Here is a 20306-nt window from a genome sequence, read left to right as displayed (position 1 = left end):
TCTGATGCATATATATCTATATGTATATAGATATATATATACACTCTTGGCAGTTAATAGTGCATATAGATCATAGAACAAAGATTTGAGTCTAGAAGAGACTATAGTTATGAATGACTCTGATTCCTCATTTTTGTAAATGTAAACATTGGGGTCCAAAGAAGTTCAGTGATTTGCTTGACACCATAAGTAGCAGAGCCAACATTTGAACCCATTTCCTATAATTCCAAATGCAGAACTGATTGTTAAGTTGAACTCAATTAGAGGTTATTAGAAGGGGGAGTGACACAATGGCAAAACAAATTTCCCCAGTGAATATGTATATCTTATTCTGTAACTTGGGTCTATTACCTTTCTCTAAGGTCTGTTTATATTCCTGGCATTTAGCACAAAGCTTAGCTTAATACATGCTTTTCCATGCCATTCCAGCATATCCTCACCTTCCCTCATATAGCACATAAGCTGGGACTTCCCACAGCAAAGAAAAAAAGACAACTAGTAACTTCTGGCTAGTCAGTCCTTTTGATGCTGGGCTGTCCTGCCAAGTAGCCGTGGACAAAAGAACATGGAAACTATAACTGGTTAATAGTATGGAACCACCTTTCAGAGAAGGCTTATGGGTTGCTTTGATTTACAATTATGAGAAAGTTCCTTACATTGCATTACTGAAGTCCTTGGTTAATGGGGATCAGTTTCCCAGGCACACAGGACTAAGTTCAAACAGTGCTCCATTTCTGAACTCACTGTCTTCCTTAGAGTCGATGCATAATAGAACAAAATCCAGCAGAAAGTTGCCCTGGAGTGTTTAACATCTCATTAACATCCTATTTACATTGCAACTTGTAGTGGGCAAACGGAGTGAATTATGGGTAAAGCCATACAGACCAAAGTGGACCATGGGTAAAGAGGCACCAGTTCCTTGGGAACAACAAGGCAACAACCACCCAAACAAGTGACCCTTTCCTTAGTAACTAATCAAGATAAAAAACCCTCCTCCCTTTACCCATCTTACCTTACCTCCTTGTCTCTCTTCCTTACCTTGCCTTTCTAATCAAACCTTTTACTATAGAGAGGAGGACACTATGGCCCAGAGAAGCCTTGTGATTTGCCTTAGGTCACCAGGCAAGTTGGAAACCAGAATTCAGGTCTTCGGATTCCTAGGCAAGATTCTTTTTGTTCCTCAGGGACATATTTTCTCACTATTCAAGAGTATATTTTAAAATAAATAATAAATAAATTTAATTTAATTTAAAAATAAATTAATTTTAAAAACCTCTGGATAAACTATGCTTCTAGATAACTCATTTTTATGGCTCTACCTTATTCCTGGTCCATTTCTGCAAATGAGAAGTTACTGATGACATGAGTGCTCCCTCTAGTGGTAGGTGGGCAGCTGGGGACAGATTATGCTGAACTTTGCCTCTTCCCTTATTTCAACCCACCAGATTGAGTAGGGCCCAAACCCTCTGAGAATTTAAATATAGTGTAAATTGACAATAAGCAATGGCCTTTGGGGCACAAAAACAATAGTGATGCTTTTTCTGGACAAGACATTTGGTATTATAAAAAGTAACATCTTTTAAATTTTCATCCCTAAGAGTTTGCAAATGAATCCTACTTTAAGCAAACCTAGGTCATGAAAACTTGTATTTATAAAAGAGATATAGGGGGCAGCTGGTTGGCTCACTGGTTGAGTCAGGCCCAGAGATGGGAGGTCCTGGGTTAAAATTTGAATGCAGACACTTCTAAGCTGTGTGATCCTGGGCAAGTCACTTAACCACTATTACCACTCTTCTGCCTTAGAACCAATATCCAGTATTATTCATAGAATTTGTTTTTGTTATGTAAGGATCATACAATTACTTTAACTGTTTTCATAATACATAGTACAACTTATAAAATTCAATTTATTTAGATAGATTTTCAGGAACATATTGAGAATAAGAGGGGAAGACTGTAGCCAAGAGAAGTATTATGATTTGCCTCATACCACACAGCAAATTAGAAGTTAGAATTCAGATATTTGGATTCCTAGTTCAAGGTTCTTTTTGCTCCTCAAGGAAGTGCTTTGTTTCTCATTAATCAAGGAAAATAGATTTTATTTTTCTTCAATATATCATGTTTTATTTTTCCCAATTACATGTAAAAACAATTTTAACATTCATTTAAAAAATTTGAATTCCAAATTCTCTCTCCCCCCTCCCCACTCTCTGAACATCGAGCATTTTATGTGTACAATCATGTAAAATACTTTTCCATATTAATCCTTTTGTCAAAAAAAATCAGAAAAAAAATGAAGAAAAAAGTGAAATATAGTATGTTTTGATCTGCATTCAGATTCCCATCATTCTTTCTTTGGAAGTGAATGACATTTTTCATGAAAATGTGCATCTTAAGTAAGCACTTTGGTGGTGTGAAAGCATCTAATGATCTAATAAGATTTAATTGGGGGGAGGGGTGTATACACTTATTGACTATAGGGCATAATTATTATAGAGTTATCCTTAACAAAGGTATCCTGGTGTCCCCCTATTTCAGTTTTGTCATTTAAAGCCAGATTGTAAGCCCAATATACTGCCCTTTTACCAAGTCAGACTATATATATATATATATATATATATATATATATATATATCCCATGTCCTTAAGTGGACAGAGTTCAGCTATTCCATTCAAACTGAGATCTTGCCAGCCATGGGGTAAGGTTCTTGGATTACTGTTCTTACATTGTTGGCATCATCAGAAAAGTATCTTTAAATTATTTGACTCTTAAGAATCATTGTCTCTTCATGTACAAGCATTTGTTTGGTTTTTTAAAAATAGTAATCTAACCAGTTTCAGGTTTTCAAGTTTTAAACTATAGCAAAATGCATTGTTTCCATAGTAGCCACAACTTTATCTAACTATTGTGGCTTCTAAGTGTTTAAAAAATACTCATGTTAAAAGTCAACCAGGTTAATGAAGAATGTTTCTGAATGGTTCCACTTTTTATTTCATTTTTAATTTGCTTAAAATAAAGCCATTATTAGGGTCTAATTTAAAATCTGTAAAGTGATTCTGTATCAATGTAAATAAGATTATCTGCTGCAAAAAGATGTTTAAAAACCAAAAAAATAAAAAAAAAATCCTTTGGGATTGTCTTGGATGGTTGAATTACTGAGAATAGCTGTCATTCATAGTTATTTATCATACAATATCACTGTCAATGTGTACACTGTTCTCTGAGTTCTGCTCACTTCACTATGTATCAATTCATGTAAAATTTTCCAGGTTTTTCTGAAATTAATCTGTTCATCATTTCATATAGGTCAATAATTTTGATTATAATCATATACCACAGCTTGTTCAGTTATTCTCCAGTGGATGGGTATTGCTTCACTTTCCAATTCTCTGTCACTACAAAAAGAGCTGCTATAAATATTTTTGTATAAATAGGTCCTCCTCCTCCTTTATGGGGTCTCTTTGGAATATAGACATAGTAGTGGTATTACTGAATCAGAGGGTATGCACAGTTTTATGATCTTTGGGCATAGTTCCAATTTGTTTTCCAGAATGGTTGGATAAATTCATAATTCCACCAACAGTGCATTAGTGTTTCAATTTTCCAATACCCCATTCAATATTTATCATTTCTCTTTTCTATCATATTAGTCAATCTGATAGGTATGAGGTAGTAGCTAAGAATTGTTTTAATTTGCATTTCTCTAATCAATAGTGATTCAGAGCATGTTTTCATGTGATTACAGATAGTTTTGATTTCTTTGTCTGAAAACTGCCTTTTCATATCCTTTGATCATTAATCAATTGGAGAATGGCCTATTAGTCTAAATTTGACTCTGTTATCAATATATTTGAGAAATAAGACTTTTATAAAATATACTTGCTATAAAATATTCCCCCCAGCTATTTGCTTTCCTTCTAATATTGATCACATTGGTTTTGTTTGTGCAAAACCTAATTTCATATCATCAAAATTATCCATTTTATATCCTGCAATATCCATGCTCTCTTAATTTACTTATAGTATTACCCTTTACATCTAAATCATGAACTCATTTTTACCTTATCTTGGTATATAGTATGATGAGATATTGATTTATTCTTAGTTTTTGCCATAATGTTTTTTTTTTAGTTTTCCAAGAAGTGTTGTTTCTTGTCCCCATAGTTTGGATATTTATCAATGCTAAATTACTATGGTCACTTACTGCTATGTATTGTGTATCTAATCTCTTCCATTGATTGATCAATCACTCTATTTCTTAACCAGTAACAGATTATTTTGATGTTTCTAGCTTTGTAATATGGTTTGAGATCTGGTAGATCTGGTAAAATGAAGACATTTTCCTTCATTTTTTTTCATTATTTCCCTTGATATTCTTGACCATTAGTTCTTCCATATTATTATGTTATTAATTTTTCTAGCTCCATAAAATAATTTTTGGGTAGTTTGATGGTATGACACTGAATAGGGCAATTCATTTAGGTAGAATTATCATCTTTATTATATTACATATGTATTTATTATAGTCAGCATACTCATGAACAATTAATGCTTTCCCAAATGTTTATATCTGTGATAAATATTTGTAATTGTGTTCATACAGTTCCTGGGTTTTTTTTTTTGGCAGGTAGACCCCCAAATATTTTCTATTATCTACAGTTAATTTAAATGGAACACTTACTATCTCTTGCTGCTGGATTTCATTGACCATATAAAGAAATACTGATGATTATGTCAGTTTACTTTATATCCTACAACTTGGCTAAAGTTGGTAATTATTCCTGTTAGTTTTTTAGTTGATACTCTAGAATACTCTAAGTATATCATCATATTATCTTCACAGAGAGATCATTTTGTTTCCTCATTTGGTTATTCTAATTCCTTCGATTTGCTTTTCTTCTTTTATTGCTAGCATTTAAGTCCAATATTGAATGAGCATCCTTGTTTTACTCCTTATTTTATTGAGAGAGCTTCTAGTTTAACCTCATTAAAGATAATGCTTGCTGATGGTTTTAGATAGATAATATTTATCATTTTAAGGAAAGTTTGATTTATTCCTATGCTCTCTAATATTTTTAATAGGAATGGGCATTGTATTTTGTTAAAAGCTTTTTTTGCATCTATTGAGATAATCATATGATTTCTGTTGGTTTTGTTATTGATATGGTCGATTATGCTGATAGTTTCCCCAAGATTGGATTAACCCTTCATTCCAGGTATGAATCTCATGTAGTCATAGAGTATTATCCTTGTGATATATTGGTGTAGTTTCTTTGCCAGTGTTTTATTTAAATTTTTTTTGAATAATATTCATTAGGGAAATTGGTCTATAGTTTTCTTTCTCTGTTTTTGCTCTTCCTGGTTTAGGTATTGGCACTATATTTATGTCATAAGCCTTCTTTGCCTATTTTTCTAAATAATTTACTTTGTATTGGGATTAGTTGTTCTTTAAATGTTTGTCAGAATTCAATTTTGAATCCATCTGATCTTGGAGATCTTTTCTTAGGGAGCTTATTGATGGCTTGTTAAATTTCTTTCTCTAAGATGGTGTTATTTAAATATTGCATTTCTTCTTCCATTAATCTGAACAATTTATATTTTTGGAAACATTCATCCACTTTGCTTAGATTGTCAGATTTATTGGCATATAATTAGATAAAATAATCCTACAAATGCTTTAACTTCCTCTTCTTTGGTGAATTTACCCTTTTCATTTTTGATACTAGTTTTGGTTTTCTTTCTTTTTTGAAATAAAATTAATCAATGGTTTTTCTATTTTATTGATTTTGAGAATACATTTCAAAATGAAAATTCTTTGTATAAAACGCGCTTCTAGACAACTCAAGGAATTTATATTCTTTTGGAGAATTTTTTTTGGTGCATGCCTCACCAAGTTTAGCCTTTGCATGAATGGTTCTGTCTAAAGTTCTGAATCTAGATCCTTATTGCTGTGTTTTTAGTAGTTTCCAGTTCATTCCCTCTCCTTACTCAAAGGATTCAGCACCTTGCTCATAATTTTTCTCTGTATCACAAGCCTTTCTATTCTACTCAGAGATTTTAATATTCATTTGATATTTTCTTGAACACCCATGTTCTTTAACCTTCTAAACTCCCATGACCTAAATCTTCCCTCTACCATAGCCACACGGCAGCGTGGTCACATCACAGACCTCAACATTACTCAAAATTCTGCCATTCCCATGATCTTGAACTTGGAAAGTTCCTTCTGTGATAGTAATTTCTTTTACTTTTATCCCTGTTTTGGTTTTATTACTCCCCGAATCATTCTTCATCCTCAATCTGGTCTTCAGTCCTCCATCCCTTCCTGTTCTCTTGGTCAAGCATCCCTACTCTTCCCTCACTCACTTTCCTCCTTTCATAGTCTTGATCATCTACTTAAGCAGTTCAATGATACACCTTTGACAAATCCTGAAATTCTTCCCTTTTGTCCTATTACAGTTCACTTCAGTCTTTATTCTGTGAAACCCCAATCATTTTCTTGCTTCATTGCTACTCTCAAGCTACTGAACTGCTGAACACTGCTGCAGGAAATCATGTAACTATGACAATGTTCTTACTAAATTTTAATTAATTTGTTTTGTTCTGTTTTTGGAAACAACAATAATGTTATTAATGATAATAGTACTCATAGCAATTATGTTATTATTTTATAAACTAAAAAATAAGAACCCTTACCTTCTGTCTTAGAATCAACACTAAGTGTCAGTTTCAAAGCAGAAGAACAATAAGGGGTAGGCAACTGGGATTAAGTGACTTGCCCAGGATCATACAGCTAGAAAGTATCTGAGGTCAGATTCAAACCCAGGACCTCCTGTCTCCCTTAAGATGTGACTTTCTATCCACTGAGCCGCCTAGCTGCCCCAGCCATACTATTTTTTATTTCAAACTTAATGTCCCATAGCAGTGATAGTGAACCTATAGTACAGGTGCTAAAGATGGCACATAGAGTTCTCTCTGTGGGCAAATGGTTAATAGAAAGGCAGAGGGACTCAGGCAGAGCTGCTCCCCTCCTCCTCTCCACCATGCCTGAAGGTATTTTTTCACATCCACCCCCCCTTCGGGCCAGCAGCCCAATGGGAGTGCACAGTGGGTAATATGGGAGGTTCACAGGCAGAAGAGCTATAGGGGAGCAGAGTGCTCAGGCCACTCCCCTCCCTCTCTCTACACTCTCTGAAGACATTCCTTATATCGCCTGCCCCTCCACCCAGCAGCTCAATAGGAACACTTCTTCCCTCCCTTGTGTGGGGTAAGGTGGGGGCAGGGTGCTCCTGGAACTTAGTGGTGGGGAGCAGCACAGCATGCCATCTCTAAAAGATTCACCATCACTGTCCTATGTAGATCATAAACTCATCATGTCTAAATTCTTTCCCCTAAAAATTCTCCCTTCTTCCTAACTTTTTTATTACTATAAAGGACACCACCATCCTTTTAATTACTCCAAACTCACAACCACATGTCATTCTTGAATCCTCATCCTGTCTCACTTCCCATATTTAATCTTCTGCCACATCTTGTCAATATTACCTTCATAACATTTCTCCCATGTACTTCCTTCTCTCTGCCACTGCTACCACTAAAGTACAGACCCTCATCACCACAGTCCTGTATTATTATTAATATTTTTTTTATTTACAAAGCACTTTAATACATGGTCTCATTTTATCCTCACAACCATCCTACTGAGGCAGTACATTTTATAATGATAATTACTAGCCCTTGTAGAGAACATTAAGTTTTGTAAAGTGGTTTATAAATATCATTTCCTTTGATCTTCCCCATATTACAGTTGAGGAAATGATTGTAGACAAAGGTTAAATGTCAGTCCTGGATTATTGCAATAGCCTGCTTAATGGGTAAAGTTTCTCTTCCCTCTAATCCATCCTCTATCAAGCCACCAAAATAATTTGACTAGGGTACAGGTCTAATCATGTTACTCTCCAAATAACAAATTCTAGTGACTTCTTATGGCTTCCAGGATAAAAAACAAATCCTTTATTTATTTATTTATTTATTTATTCATTCATTCATTCATTCATTTATTTATTCATTCATTCATTTATTTATTTATTCATTCATTCATTCATTTATTTATTTGTTTGTTTATTTATTTACTTATTTAATCATTTATTCATTCATTCATTCATTCATTCATTCATTCATTCATTTATTTATTTATTGTGTGTTTAAAGCCTTTTATAACCTTGTTCTCTTTTACCTTTCTAGTTTTTTTTATACCTTCTATGCCCTCTTCCAAACTCCATTGCTTCCCCTCACCTCTTTGTACTATTTGATCCAATGACACTGGTCTCCTGGTTATTGCACAAACAAGTCCAGAGCATTTTCTGAATTTTGACTGAAATGTTCTCTCTTCTCATCTCTGTTTACTACCTTCTCTGACTTTAAATCCCAACTAAAATTCCATTTTCTATTGGGAGCCTTTCCATAGTCCTCTTAATTCCAGTGCCTTACCTCTCTCAATTATTTCCCATTTGTCCTCTATATAACTTAGTTGTATATAATTGTTGGCTTATTGTTTCTTCCATTACACTGGGAGCTCCTTGAGGGCAGGGACTATATTTAGTCTCTTTTTGTATCCCCAACATTTAGTATAGTATTGTTTGTAGTGGACTTTTCATAAACATTTACTGACTGGATGATAAATCTCATTTTAAAATCAATTAATTATTTGAGGTTAATAAAAAATTGCACATCCTGAAGAGCCTCAGTCCCCTTGTGTTGGAGCATGAGAATGAAACCATGAAAACAAAAATGGAAGTGCCTGATCTTATAAGATAAGAGACAGCAAAGAGAGTTTGATTTTCCCTTTGATAATACTGTACTACCTTAACTCTCTAGTTTCCAAATTGCTCTATGATTAAGCAGTACTAAATTCTTTCTTCTGTTTTTTTAAGGCAAGGCTTAATCATGACTTGAGGGAGGGGAAGGGAAAGTATGAGGCTGCAAAGTCTGGGATTTAAAGAGACAGCATGACAGTAATCAGAGAGCAGGTCTTGGGGCCAGTGTGCCTAATCCCACTGCTGGTAGTCACTAGCTGTGTGCCCATGAGAAAGTCCCAAGTTCTCTGAGCCTCAGGCTGCTCTCTAAGTTAAAGAGAGCACCTTTTAAAATCTTCCATCTGCTATTTTTCTTGGGGATAGAAGTTTTAAGGAATATACAAATCTTTGACATCTCCAAGGAGACTGGACTAGTCTTGCACTATTAAGACTCTCCTTCCTTGGGGACATGGGATTCATGGGAAATTGTAAAATTGATTTTCTTCACATGCTTTAAAAGTATGGTAATTAGGCTATATTTCCTGGATCCTTTTTCAGTGCATGTTTTATGTTGACAACTATTTTTAAAAATGCTGGTTCAGGCCCATGTTTTTGAAAGCACTTAGCCTGTCATAAATGGCAATATTTTACCCAAGAATACTTGAACTCATAGGGAAATTCAGATGTGTAGTATTCCCTCCACTCATGCAGATCCTGTAATAGTTAAATCTTAGGGAATGAAAGGAAAGCTGATTCTGCCATGAAAGGACTTGATCCTGACCCTACTTCCTGTGTGACTTTGAGCAAGTCATTTAAAGCTTCATGGGCTTCAGTTTCCTCACCTGTAAAATGAGAGTGTTGGAACTGGATGGCTTTTAACTTCTGACTTGGAAATGTGTGAAATACATAGAGATATGTAAGTTTGTCTGAGATCATATAGTTAAAAAGTGTCAGAAGTTCCTGAATCCAAGTTACCCCCATAATGCCTCTGCTTTGTAACTTCCATGGTCTTGTTCTATTAATAATTAAAGTCCTCTATTAAAGTTCATCTCTATGCCTCTTCATGGTATCTTTGTGAGCCTGAAATGTTAAGGATTAAGCCAGCAGAGCACGAGCTCTGGTATATTCTACCAACCTCTTTGCATATGTGGCCCTGTATAGAAAAACCTATCACCAGAATTGATTGATAGATGAGATTTTTTTTTTGACCATTGTGATTTTTAGATTTTCCCCATCTTGCTTAGTCTAGCACTCGGGAATGTATACACCCACACTACACTTGCATGTGCTAGCTGTCCTCTGGGCTGTCCTAAGCTAGCTTGAGCCACCATTGGCACATGTGAGATGCAGGAAGTGATGTAGAGAACTGCCTTTGGAGTTCTTGTGACTTCCTGTGGAGAGGGCTGGGCGCCAGTTTGATCCTGGAACTTGAGCCTGGAGAAGTTCCCTCAGACAGCTTCCTTGATATGGCCACGTGGTGAGTGATAATACTAATTCCCTTTTCCCTTGGCTCTTAGGGGAAGGCCACCCTTGGCCAAGGCCTTGAACTCCTGCCTGGCTCAGCCTGAGCCGGAGCAGTTTAAATTAACTCTTTCCCTTTTTCTCTCTCTTAATTTCTTCCTCCTATTGTAATTAAACCACCATAAAGTTCCATTCTGACTTGAGTGTTTCATTTAGGATTTAAGAAATTAAATCCTTGGTGACCAATAATTTTTACATTTAGTCTCAACCCTAAATTTACCTCTTACACCATGTAATTCATAATGGGCATTAAATTGCATTAGTGAAGGATGGATGAAGTCACCAATTCTTGAAGCATTGAGGAAACTAATCTATGAATAACACAGCTATAATGTGTATTATACCTGAGGCAGTGAGGGATGGAGGTAAGGGAGAAGAATGGGTTCATATAAGCATTGGCAGTCAGTGTATAGAATCAACAAGATATTGACAATTGACTGTATATAAGAGGTGTCAGAGAAGAAAGAGTCAAGAATAATCTCAAGGTTTTACAAACATGAGTCATGGGAGATAGGTAAATGGTGTAAAAAAATAGTGAAATCAATGAGATGCCTGGGAAAAGAGAATAAACTCACTTCAGGGACATATTGAGTTTGAGATACAGGAGGGACAGTTGGGTTGTTGTTCATTTTTAATTTTTGAAGAGGACCAGTGGCATGGGGTGATGGGGTGATGCCTTGACTTGTACACAAATTGGATTTAAATGAGTCAGAGTTGCACAAAGTTGCCAGCCTCATTCTCTCTTCCAGAATCATCCAAGTCCAATGGTGAGACAAAAGTCAGGATAGTTGGAAATGGCCCAGGATAGAGTGGATTACCTTGGAGTCTTTGATGTCTGATCAAGCTCTAAGTACTCCACAGTGCTTCCTTTAGCCACTTTCATGGCCATTGGAACAGGTTGTTCTCATCTTCCCAAAGGGAAGTCTTCACATGCTTAGAGGTAGACATCCCCCTAATTCAATAACACTTAAGTTTCAAGTTTGAGGCCCTTAGTTACCCTCAGCCTGGTTAAGTCCATCTGCTAAGATGGTTTTACTGGGGTATGGCCTTTGTGCTTGCTAAATAGCTTTTCTTAGCCCCAAATGAGAGTTGGTTGAGAGGCAGATGAGCAGCCCTGAAAAGGGCTTGGCAAGCTCTCACACCAGAGGTACTAGTGTTCTTCTAACACTTCATAAACCCAGTACATCCAGATGGAGATGTCTTATCGACAGCTTAAAATGCTGGTCTCAGAAGGTCAACTGGTGCAAAAGAAAGGATGATGTAGAAAGAGAGATTCAGGAGACAACTTAAACAAATTCAGAAGGTGGCAAGAAACTTCATCTATAAAATCAGAGGGTTGGATGAGATGGTCTCAAAGATTTGTTACAGATCTAATATTCTATGAGTCCATGATTTATACAGTAGGGGAGTAGACAGAATTGCTTCCTTGCTTTTTTTTACCCTCCTTATACTCTAACCTATCAACTAATCTCTCTCCTTGTCCTTTTCAGGATACCCAAGGCAATGTAGCACAGTGAAAAAAATCCTAGATCTAGAGTCAAAAGACATAGGTTAAAAATCTAACCTCTGGCATTGTGTGGTCCTGGACAATTCAGTTTACTTACTTGGGCCTTAGTTACCTCTGTAAAATGAGAAAAATGAATTATACAGACTCTGAGAGTACTTTTAGCTCTCTATATATGATTCTTACTCTATATGGAAACTCCGAGACTATAATTATTCATGAAATATTTTTCTCATCTTCAGTTCACAAAGCTAGTATTGAATAAACCCTGTAGAGCAAATAGGCTGGGAGAAGTCCCATAAAGGCAGATCACTGGAGTTTCTGAGGTAGTGAGCAGTACTGGGGAGAGTTCTGGACTTGAGAATCAGAAATCCTGGGTTGAACTTTGGCTTTGACAGACCTTCATCTCTTAAGATTTGAGTAATAATACTTACATTGCCTACTTCACAGGATTATAATTAGAAAAAAATATTTTGAAACTAAAAAGCTGCTATGTAAATATGAAATAATATCATTACTAATAAAGAGTCATGCACATAATGAGCATGAATCAATTTTGTACCTCTAGAAGCTACCATTTCATTTGTATGAAACTAAAGGAAGTTTCCTAGAGAATGAACTAACTCCTGGGCATCCATTCCTGTGAGAGGACATCAAAAGAGATGAGGAAGTTTCACCTAAAAAAGAGAAGACTCAGGCAGGACATATTGGCTTACTTACTCCAACTCCAAAGGGAAGAAGGTTTAGATTTGGTCTGCTTCACACTAGAGGGTCGGGCTTAGACCAATGAGTTGAAGTTACAAAGAGGCAATTTTATGAGGCATGTAAAGAAATCCTAATAGAGTTATCCAAAGGTGGAATGGGCTTCCTTAGGTGGTAGTAGATTTTCTCATTTGAGGCCTTTTAAATAGAATTTGCATCAACATTTTCTGGGTATGATAAAGAGGAGATTCTAATTTGGATACCATTTGAACTAGATGGTCATCATGACTCTTTCTAAATCTGAAATGCTATGATTTGGGGAATTTATTGGTATGGAAAAAATGTGATTACATGCAAATAAGACTTTTTTTAAAAACTATTTTTTTCTTAAACACATGGAATTACACACAATACAAAATAATTGTTTACATATTGGAATCTTTACAGTAATGGGTATATGTCATGGTACACAGATGCAAGCAATATTAGTGCATTCAATTATAATATAGATTTTTATTTTTCCTTGTCATTGGGTTTAAAACAAAGCATAGAAGGAACTGTTTGCTGAAATTACCCTTTAGACCTTTAATCTTTTTTTTTTTAAGTTAATTCTACCTCCTATATGTCAAGAAGATCAACAATGCCATCAATTCAATAGTCTGGTATTTCTTCCAAAGGGAGATTGTATTCCAGCAGCTCTTATGTCATGAATTCCAAAGTTGTGGCTATATCACATCTATCGAATTTTCCTTATTGTTTCAACTTTCAGGCAAATCCCATTATTGTTGGGAGTAGGATGTGAGTAAAGAGGAAATGTAGAAGCCATCATTTTTCCCATCATTTTCCTGCATTTTAATGAGTAGCTGAATAAATAGACATGAATGATGAAATTCACATTAAGAAAGAAGCAATTCCAAATGCTCTGATTGATTTACTTTGCTTAATTTTGAGAGCTACTGCAAAACATACTATTTGTTAGGATAAAAATATAAGCTGAATCAAAGATGTTCAACTGTTGAATGCTAGCTGGTATATACAGTAACATGAAGAAGGCAAAAAACTCATAAATGTTTATATACAGTTGTTTTTCCTTCCATTTGCATGGAAAAAACACTGTTTTATAAAATAGAACAGCACAGAGCAGACCACGTGCAATGAGGACCAATACAGTACACACAGTATAACAAAATAAAAACACAAGGACTATGGGTTCAAAAAATAATATGACTGCAGAGAGAAAAAAAAGGCTTGAAACCTAGAATGCTTTTTATGGAGGTTTCATAATATACATTTATCTGATAAGCCTGTTAATCATTTTCTAAAATTCCCAGTTGGCCACCTGCAGTTTAGGCATGGAGCGAAAAATAAACCATTGTATTATACAAAAACTTTGTATATTAGCATACAAAAAGGTAACAATTTACTTTTTGTATAAAATATAACTTTCTGATAGTATATTTATTTCACATATGTATAAATATAACCCAAAGAATATGTTTTTAATTATTTCTACCAAAATATTTTTTACAAAAGTTTACAAAACAAATAATTTCTTTATATTTACAAGCCAACACTGAGAAGATCCTGGGCCAGTGGTGTGGATGCTGCCTGACAGAAGGTAGGACAGTGCACTTAGTCATGGTAGAGAATGACAGGTGAGTTTTCAGAGGTCACAAAAATCGCTTTTATGTTGTTATTTTTATAGAATTGACATTTTCAGGTTTGGACATAAAAGGCAGGATTGAAATCACATTTCAAGGTGTGATTACTTAGGTATGACTGAAGGGCAGGAAAGAACAATTATGCCACTTTGCAATGAGATCAATCCTGTTCTGCAGAATTGCATGTGGATTAGAGACTAAATTACTTGTCTAGGTCACTCAGTCATTCTTTCAGTGAGGCAATGGGTACCCCTGGAAGAAGAGACCTAGATTTTGAATCCTGGGTGTGGAGGTTATATCCCGCCTTATAATGTTTCTTTTCTTACATTAAGTTTTGGGTTGAAGACTTCATGGAGGGTGTATGAACTTTCATGACACAGGACAGGTACATTTTGGTTATTCACCAAAGGCAGCTTACTTTCCCATACTTCCCCAGTTTTGGTTCCTTCCAGGGCCTTCTATCTCTTTTTGCCATCAGAAAAGAGCGTGTGGAATTTAAACTTTGGTGAGCATTTCCAACCTTCCTGGATTTAGAAATCTATGGTTTGTCAGCTCAGTAAATAGGGTGGGTTTCAACTTCAATCATCTTCTGAACTGACCAAGGAAAAACTTTCACAACAAACCCTCCATCCCCAATGATGGTTGTAAGCCAAATAAATCCCTTTTATGACAATGCCCAGCTGGACATTTTTCAAACATTGTGGTATGTGAGTGATTCAAAAAAGAGTGAAATTTAATGCATACAGACAGGCATGCAGCAACTTTGGATTCGTCTTGGTTGCATGTAAAACTTGGGAATGGATTGGGGAATCAGTTGGATTCAGTCAAAAGAGCAAGGGTTTTTCCCCCCAGAAGAACAATACGCTTTGTTGTCTGTCCCACCAAGAGGGGCACATGGCAGCCCAAGGTGGGTTGGGGAGAGGCCTATAGCATGCCAGGCCCTTGCTTACTCAGGTCAATTTTCTTACATTCCAAACAGACCTCACAGTTTTCTCAACTGAAGCTCTAGGTGGTTTAACATCATAAACCAGAGATAAAGCCAAAACAGCATAAAGAGCGACCAAGTGTGAGAGAGAATCTGTTACTCTGTGCCCCCTTTGCAGCCAGTTCCCCTTCATCACATGAGGCTTAAGTGATTTACAAATTCATATCATTTTCCTTTCAGGGAGGAAGGGAAGAAAGAAGTCTTGTGGCCCATTTTACCCAAGAAAAATATACATCAGCATCACAGTTCCATTTGAATGAATCGGGTATCCTATCCTATAATTCAGAGCTATGAAAATCATCTCATACTTTACTTTCATCAAGTTTACTATTAGGGAAAATTTTTTGTACCAACATTTTCAATACAGCAATCGCTCTTTTGTTTCCCAATGTTAAGCCACATTATCTACACAGTCCCACTAAAAGGAAAAACGAAAAGTCAACCGCTTAACCTTTACAGAATCCATAGAAAATACTGCCTTTTAGTGCTTGGGTTTGTCGTTGCTGTCCTTTCTGGCCTTCATGAGTTACTGCCCAAGATTTCGTCGAGATTGATGTCTTTCATCCAGTCGTCGTTGCCAGGCTCCGTTTTCAGTAAGGAATCTATGAAGTCGGAGTCACTATTCAGTGCTGGTCCCATGTTATCAGTCTGCGGACTGAGAAAGTCAAACGCTAAGTCACTGCCATGGTCAGTCCCTGGGAACGCCCTGGCACTTTGGTTTGTAGCAGGAAAGCTGGTGGAGGACAGGGATGGTGCCTGAGTGATGCCTGTCCCGGCCTGATTCACGCCGGCTCCTGCCAGAGTCTGTGTGCTTAGCTGATTTGGTCTGAGAGTCAGACCTCTGAGCGACCCGAGAGTCTGTCCATTTAACGTCTGGCTCATTTGATTGACGGGTCTCATTTGCACTGCTGGTGTCAGCTGACTGGGAGGGGCCACGGCTCGCTGGGAAAATTGCTGGTTGCCCATGGCCCGCTGCAAAGACGGACTGGAAGCGTAGGCCGCGGTGGGGGCCACGGCGGGGGCCACAGCAGGGAAACGCACGCCGCTTGGCTTCAGAGCCTCCTGCTGCTTGGCGGAGGCTTCTGGAGAGGCCCAGGTGGGTGCTGTGGTGCTGGAAGTGATCATGACATTCGGTGGTCTCTGGGCTGGGATGCTCGTAGCGCCGGGGTTTAAGTTTGGTCTCACTTGCTGGGAGCTGCCGATGGAGCCAGATCCAAAAGCGTTCACCGTGGTGTTACTCCCGGGCCCCAGGGTGGAGGGCCGCAGCAGCATGGGGTTACTCTGACTGGCGATCATTTGGTTGGTGTTTCTGTGCTGGGCCATGGGCGTCATTCCTGAAGTGACGCTGTATGTCCCGGATTGGTTGCAAGGCAGGTTTCCATAGATCCCGATGTTGCGGACGGCTGGTAAAGAAGGCATTCTTGTTCCTTGGGAAGTGGACATTAGGTTGGAAGTTTGGGTCAAGATGCTGTGCGTGGAAACTGGGTTTGCCAAAGCATGATTTGAGTTTAAACTCACTGTTGCGGAGCCTCCTAAGAAAAGAAAAGAAAAGAAAAAAATGCATCAGAACATAAAGGGTCAATCAACTCCTTCCTTGTAGCCATATAGACTAGCCCACATGCCATAAAAAGAAATAAATAAATAAACACTCTAATTCTGATGTTCCACGGAAATCTGCAATACTTAAAAATGATTGGTGTTTAAATTTTTACATTGATTACTTTATTTGGATTTCACACAAACCCTGTGAAGTAGGGACAGATATGGACATCCCTATTTTATAAACGAGGAAACAGGTTTACCAAGAGGCTAAAGGATTTGCCTGTGTCCACATAGGAGGGATTTGAATCCAGACCTTGATTTCCGGTCCAGCATTCTATCTCTTGCTCCTTAATATGTAATCTCTGAAGGATATGGCATAGCCAGTGTACATACAGGTTCCTTGGGCAAATCCCCTAACTGGCTAATTCCCTGTTCTAGAAGGTGATTTAGTTTGGACTTAAAGGAATCCAGGGAGATCAATAGTTGGAGTAGGGAAGGGACAGTATTCCAGGAATGGGTGATAACCCCAGAGAACGCCTGGAGTAAGAGAAAGAGTGTCTTGTTAATGGAATCACCAGAAGGCCCATGTCCGAGATTGAAGTTTGCATGTTGAGGAGTAAGGTGTAAGAAGAATGCAAATGTAGGGAGTGGGTTATGTTATGAAGAGCTTTGAATACACAGGGAAGGTTTTATAGGAAAACTGAAAAACATCAGAAGGAACTTCATGAAGTAGTCTAATTCACTTTCTTCTAGGCAGCACTGTACTTTAAACCATCTGCCTTGATGAGATAAAGGACAGAATATTCAAAATTGCTGTAGTTAGATCATTCTCACGGTGAAATGGACTTTAGTTACTTTAGAGAGTGTAAAGAGGAGGCTGTTATTTTTCCAAAGGACCTTATGATGTAAAAGACACAGAGGCTACTAACATAAACTCAAATTTATAGCAAAGTATTTTGTCACACATTTTAACAGAAGCCATCTACTCGTACCTCCCTTTACAATAGTCATTAGTGATGTCTGACCGTCAATGGTCATTATCTTTTGACCATGGAAACTTATCAAATAGCTGAAAAAAGAAAATGAGCCTCAATCTGGGGATGGAGAGCCTCTCCATTTTTATGGTCATTGTGATAAGGTGGTAGACAAGGACACAGTGTGCAAAAATTCACAGACATGTTCATTTGAGTTGTGGTACTCAATTTTGATGGGCAGCTAGATGGCACAAAGATAGAGTTTTGGGCCTCAAGTCAGGAAAATTCATCTTCCTGAATTCAAATCTGACCTCAGATATTCACTAGCTGTGAGACAATGAGCAAGTCACTTTACCCTGTTTAACTTAGTTTCCTCATCTGTAAAATTAGCTAGAGAAGGAAATAGCAAACCACTTCAGTAATGTTGCCCAGAAAACTCCAAACAGGGTCATAAAGAGTCAGATACAACTGAAATGACTCAATAACCACAGCAAAACTTGATCTTTCTTTCACACTTGGTAAATGAATTGACATACTCATGGGAGTAACTGTGCCATATCCATATGAGCATTCTTGTGACAAATGAAAACAAAATCTATTCAGAGAAGGTACAGAGGGAGAGAAGATAGTTTAAAATGCACCTTTTCCTTGGAGAAATTAATAAAGCAGTTGGTGGAATTGATTCATTCATAAAGGCCCTTTATGACTGTGATGACTCCCAGATTTAGATCAACAAAAGAAAGGAAGCTAGGAAGGAGCAACACTTCAATTTAATTTCAATAAACATTTATTAAATATTTTAGAATTTATTTTGTTATATATATTTACATACATGATACATGTTACATATTTATTTTAATATATTAATTTTATTTTATGTATTTATATATGTTATATCATATGCAATTATATGATATACAATATGTCATATATAATCATATATGCTCTATATAATTATATAAATTAAATAATAGAATTTATTTTATTTTATAATTTATTAAATGTTTTATAAAATTTATTAAATGCCTACTATGTATAAGCCACTGTACTAGGTACTGGGAATAAGTAAAAGACAAAATAAAACAATCTCTGCTTCTGTTGAGTTTACATTTTGCAGGTTAGGGTAGAAAAAAATAGGTCAGTTTTGGAAGTGTGGAAACTGGGGAAACTGAAGAACTGTGGAAGGAGCTTTGGCCTTAGGTCAGGACATATGGATTCCTATCTCATCTTTGCTGTTTGCTAGCATTTAATTTTTTTGAGCATTATTTCCTTCCTTTGTAAAATGGAGATGAGAACTCAAGAGAAATACTGTTATCTGACATGTACGTTTTTGAGTTAGCTATCTAGAGGTGATAATTGAAGCTTGGGGACTGGGGATGTTTCCATAGGAGAGAGAAAAAGAATTGAGGACAGAACCTTATAAGAAATCCACATTTGGGAGTAGGAAGTATGAGTGAAGAAGATTTAGAAGACTGAAAGAACCAAGAAAAAACATCATGGAAATGAGGGAAAGAGGCAATCTCAAGGATGTCAAGGAGGATGAAAAAAAAATTGTTAATTAAGATTGTCAATTAAACTATCCATTACAATGGCATTACTGACTTTAGAGACAGTGGCAAGATCAGAAACTGGATTATAAGTAGTCGGGACAGATAGTGGGACATAAATTGACATAAAACTTTAAGCCTTTGTACAGATGACTCTCAAGTCAATATATGAATCCCCATTGTGTCTCCTTGAGCTCCAACCCATCTTCATCATCAATTGCCTTCCAGACATCTCTACCTGTATCTTCTGATGGCCTTAAACTTAATATATCCCAAACTGAAACCATTTCTTTCAATCATAACCCACAGAATGTAAACTCCTTGAGCATGGATTGTTTTATTTTGTCCTTTTATTTTTTAATTCCTAGTATCTAGTAGAATGATTTGCATCTGGTAGGCATTTAACAAATGTTTGTTAAATTGCATTGAACTGTTCCCCCTACCTGTTTCCTTTTATTGATTGGAATCTGGAAATTATTTAAAACTTTTTTTTCTCTTCTTTTATCCCTTGCATCTAAATAGTTGCTAAAGCCTATTAAATTGACTTTACTAATATTGCTCATATTTACCCCATCCTCTCCACACATATTGCTACCACTCTGGTTTAGGCCCTCTTCATCTCTCAAATTCTTATTGAACTAAATTAAAATGAATAAAAGTTTCAGAAGAATATAGGAGAGTAGAGGTAAGAATGTATGAAGGACTGACAGCAGATCTCAAAAAACCAATGTTAATAACTAGATTTTGTTAGAATCAATGGTATAATGGATAGAATTAGACTTGGAATCACGGAGACAAGTTGAAATCCTGCCTCTTACAGTAGTAAGTGGCCCTGGGGAACTCAGTTAGCCTTAGGAACCCCTCTAGAACTTATTAAATCAAAGATGGGTCATCAAGTAGGTTTCAGGAGTTCCCCTTACAGAGAATAGCATAAATATTTCCTTCTATGGAGGAAAATTGGGAGGCAGTAGAAGATTCTGATAAGATGATTTTTACTTCAAAGGAGAAAAAAAAAGCATGAAATACCCTAAATTGATTTTTTTCTTTGTATAGTTCTGACTTTGACTTAATTTC

The 20306-nt window shown here is 36.6% G+C and overlaps 1 protein-coding gene across 1 annotated transcript in view; it reads right to left on the bottom strand.

Moving 5' to 3' along the window:
• Positions 1–12829: 12829 nt before the first annotated feature.
• The window catches only part of MAML2 (mastermind like transcriptional coactivator 2), a 434525-nt gene continuing 427048 nt past the window's right edge, over positions 12830–20306 (bottom strand). The window contains exon 5 of the mRNA XM_001367371.4: positions 12830–16701. Coding sequence (XP_001367408.2) covers positions 15689–16701 — 1013 coding nt within the window. The 3' untranslated portion in view covers positions 12830–15688. The remainder of the gene's footprint in view (positions 16702–20306) is intronic.

Source organism: Monodelphis domestica, chromosome 4 (genome assembly GCF_027887165.1).
Source record: "Monodelphis domestica isolate mMonDom1 chromosome 4, mMonDom1.pri, whole genome shotgun sequence".
In the NCBI taxonomy this organism is placed as follows: domain Eukaryota; kingdom Metazoa; phylum Chordata; class Mammalia; order Didelphimorphia; family Didelphidae; genus Monodelphis; species Monodelphis domestica.
This window is presented reverse-complemented; position numbering and strand designations above follow the sequence as displayed.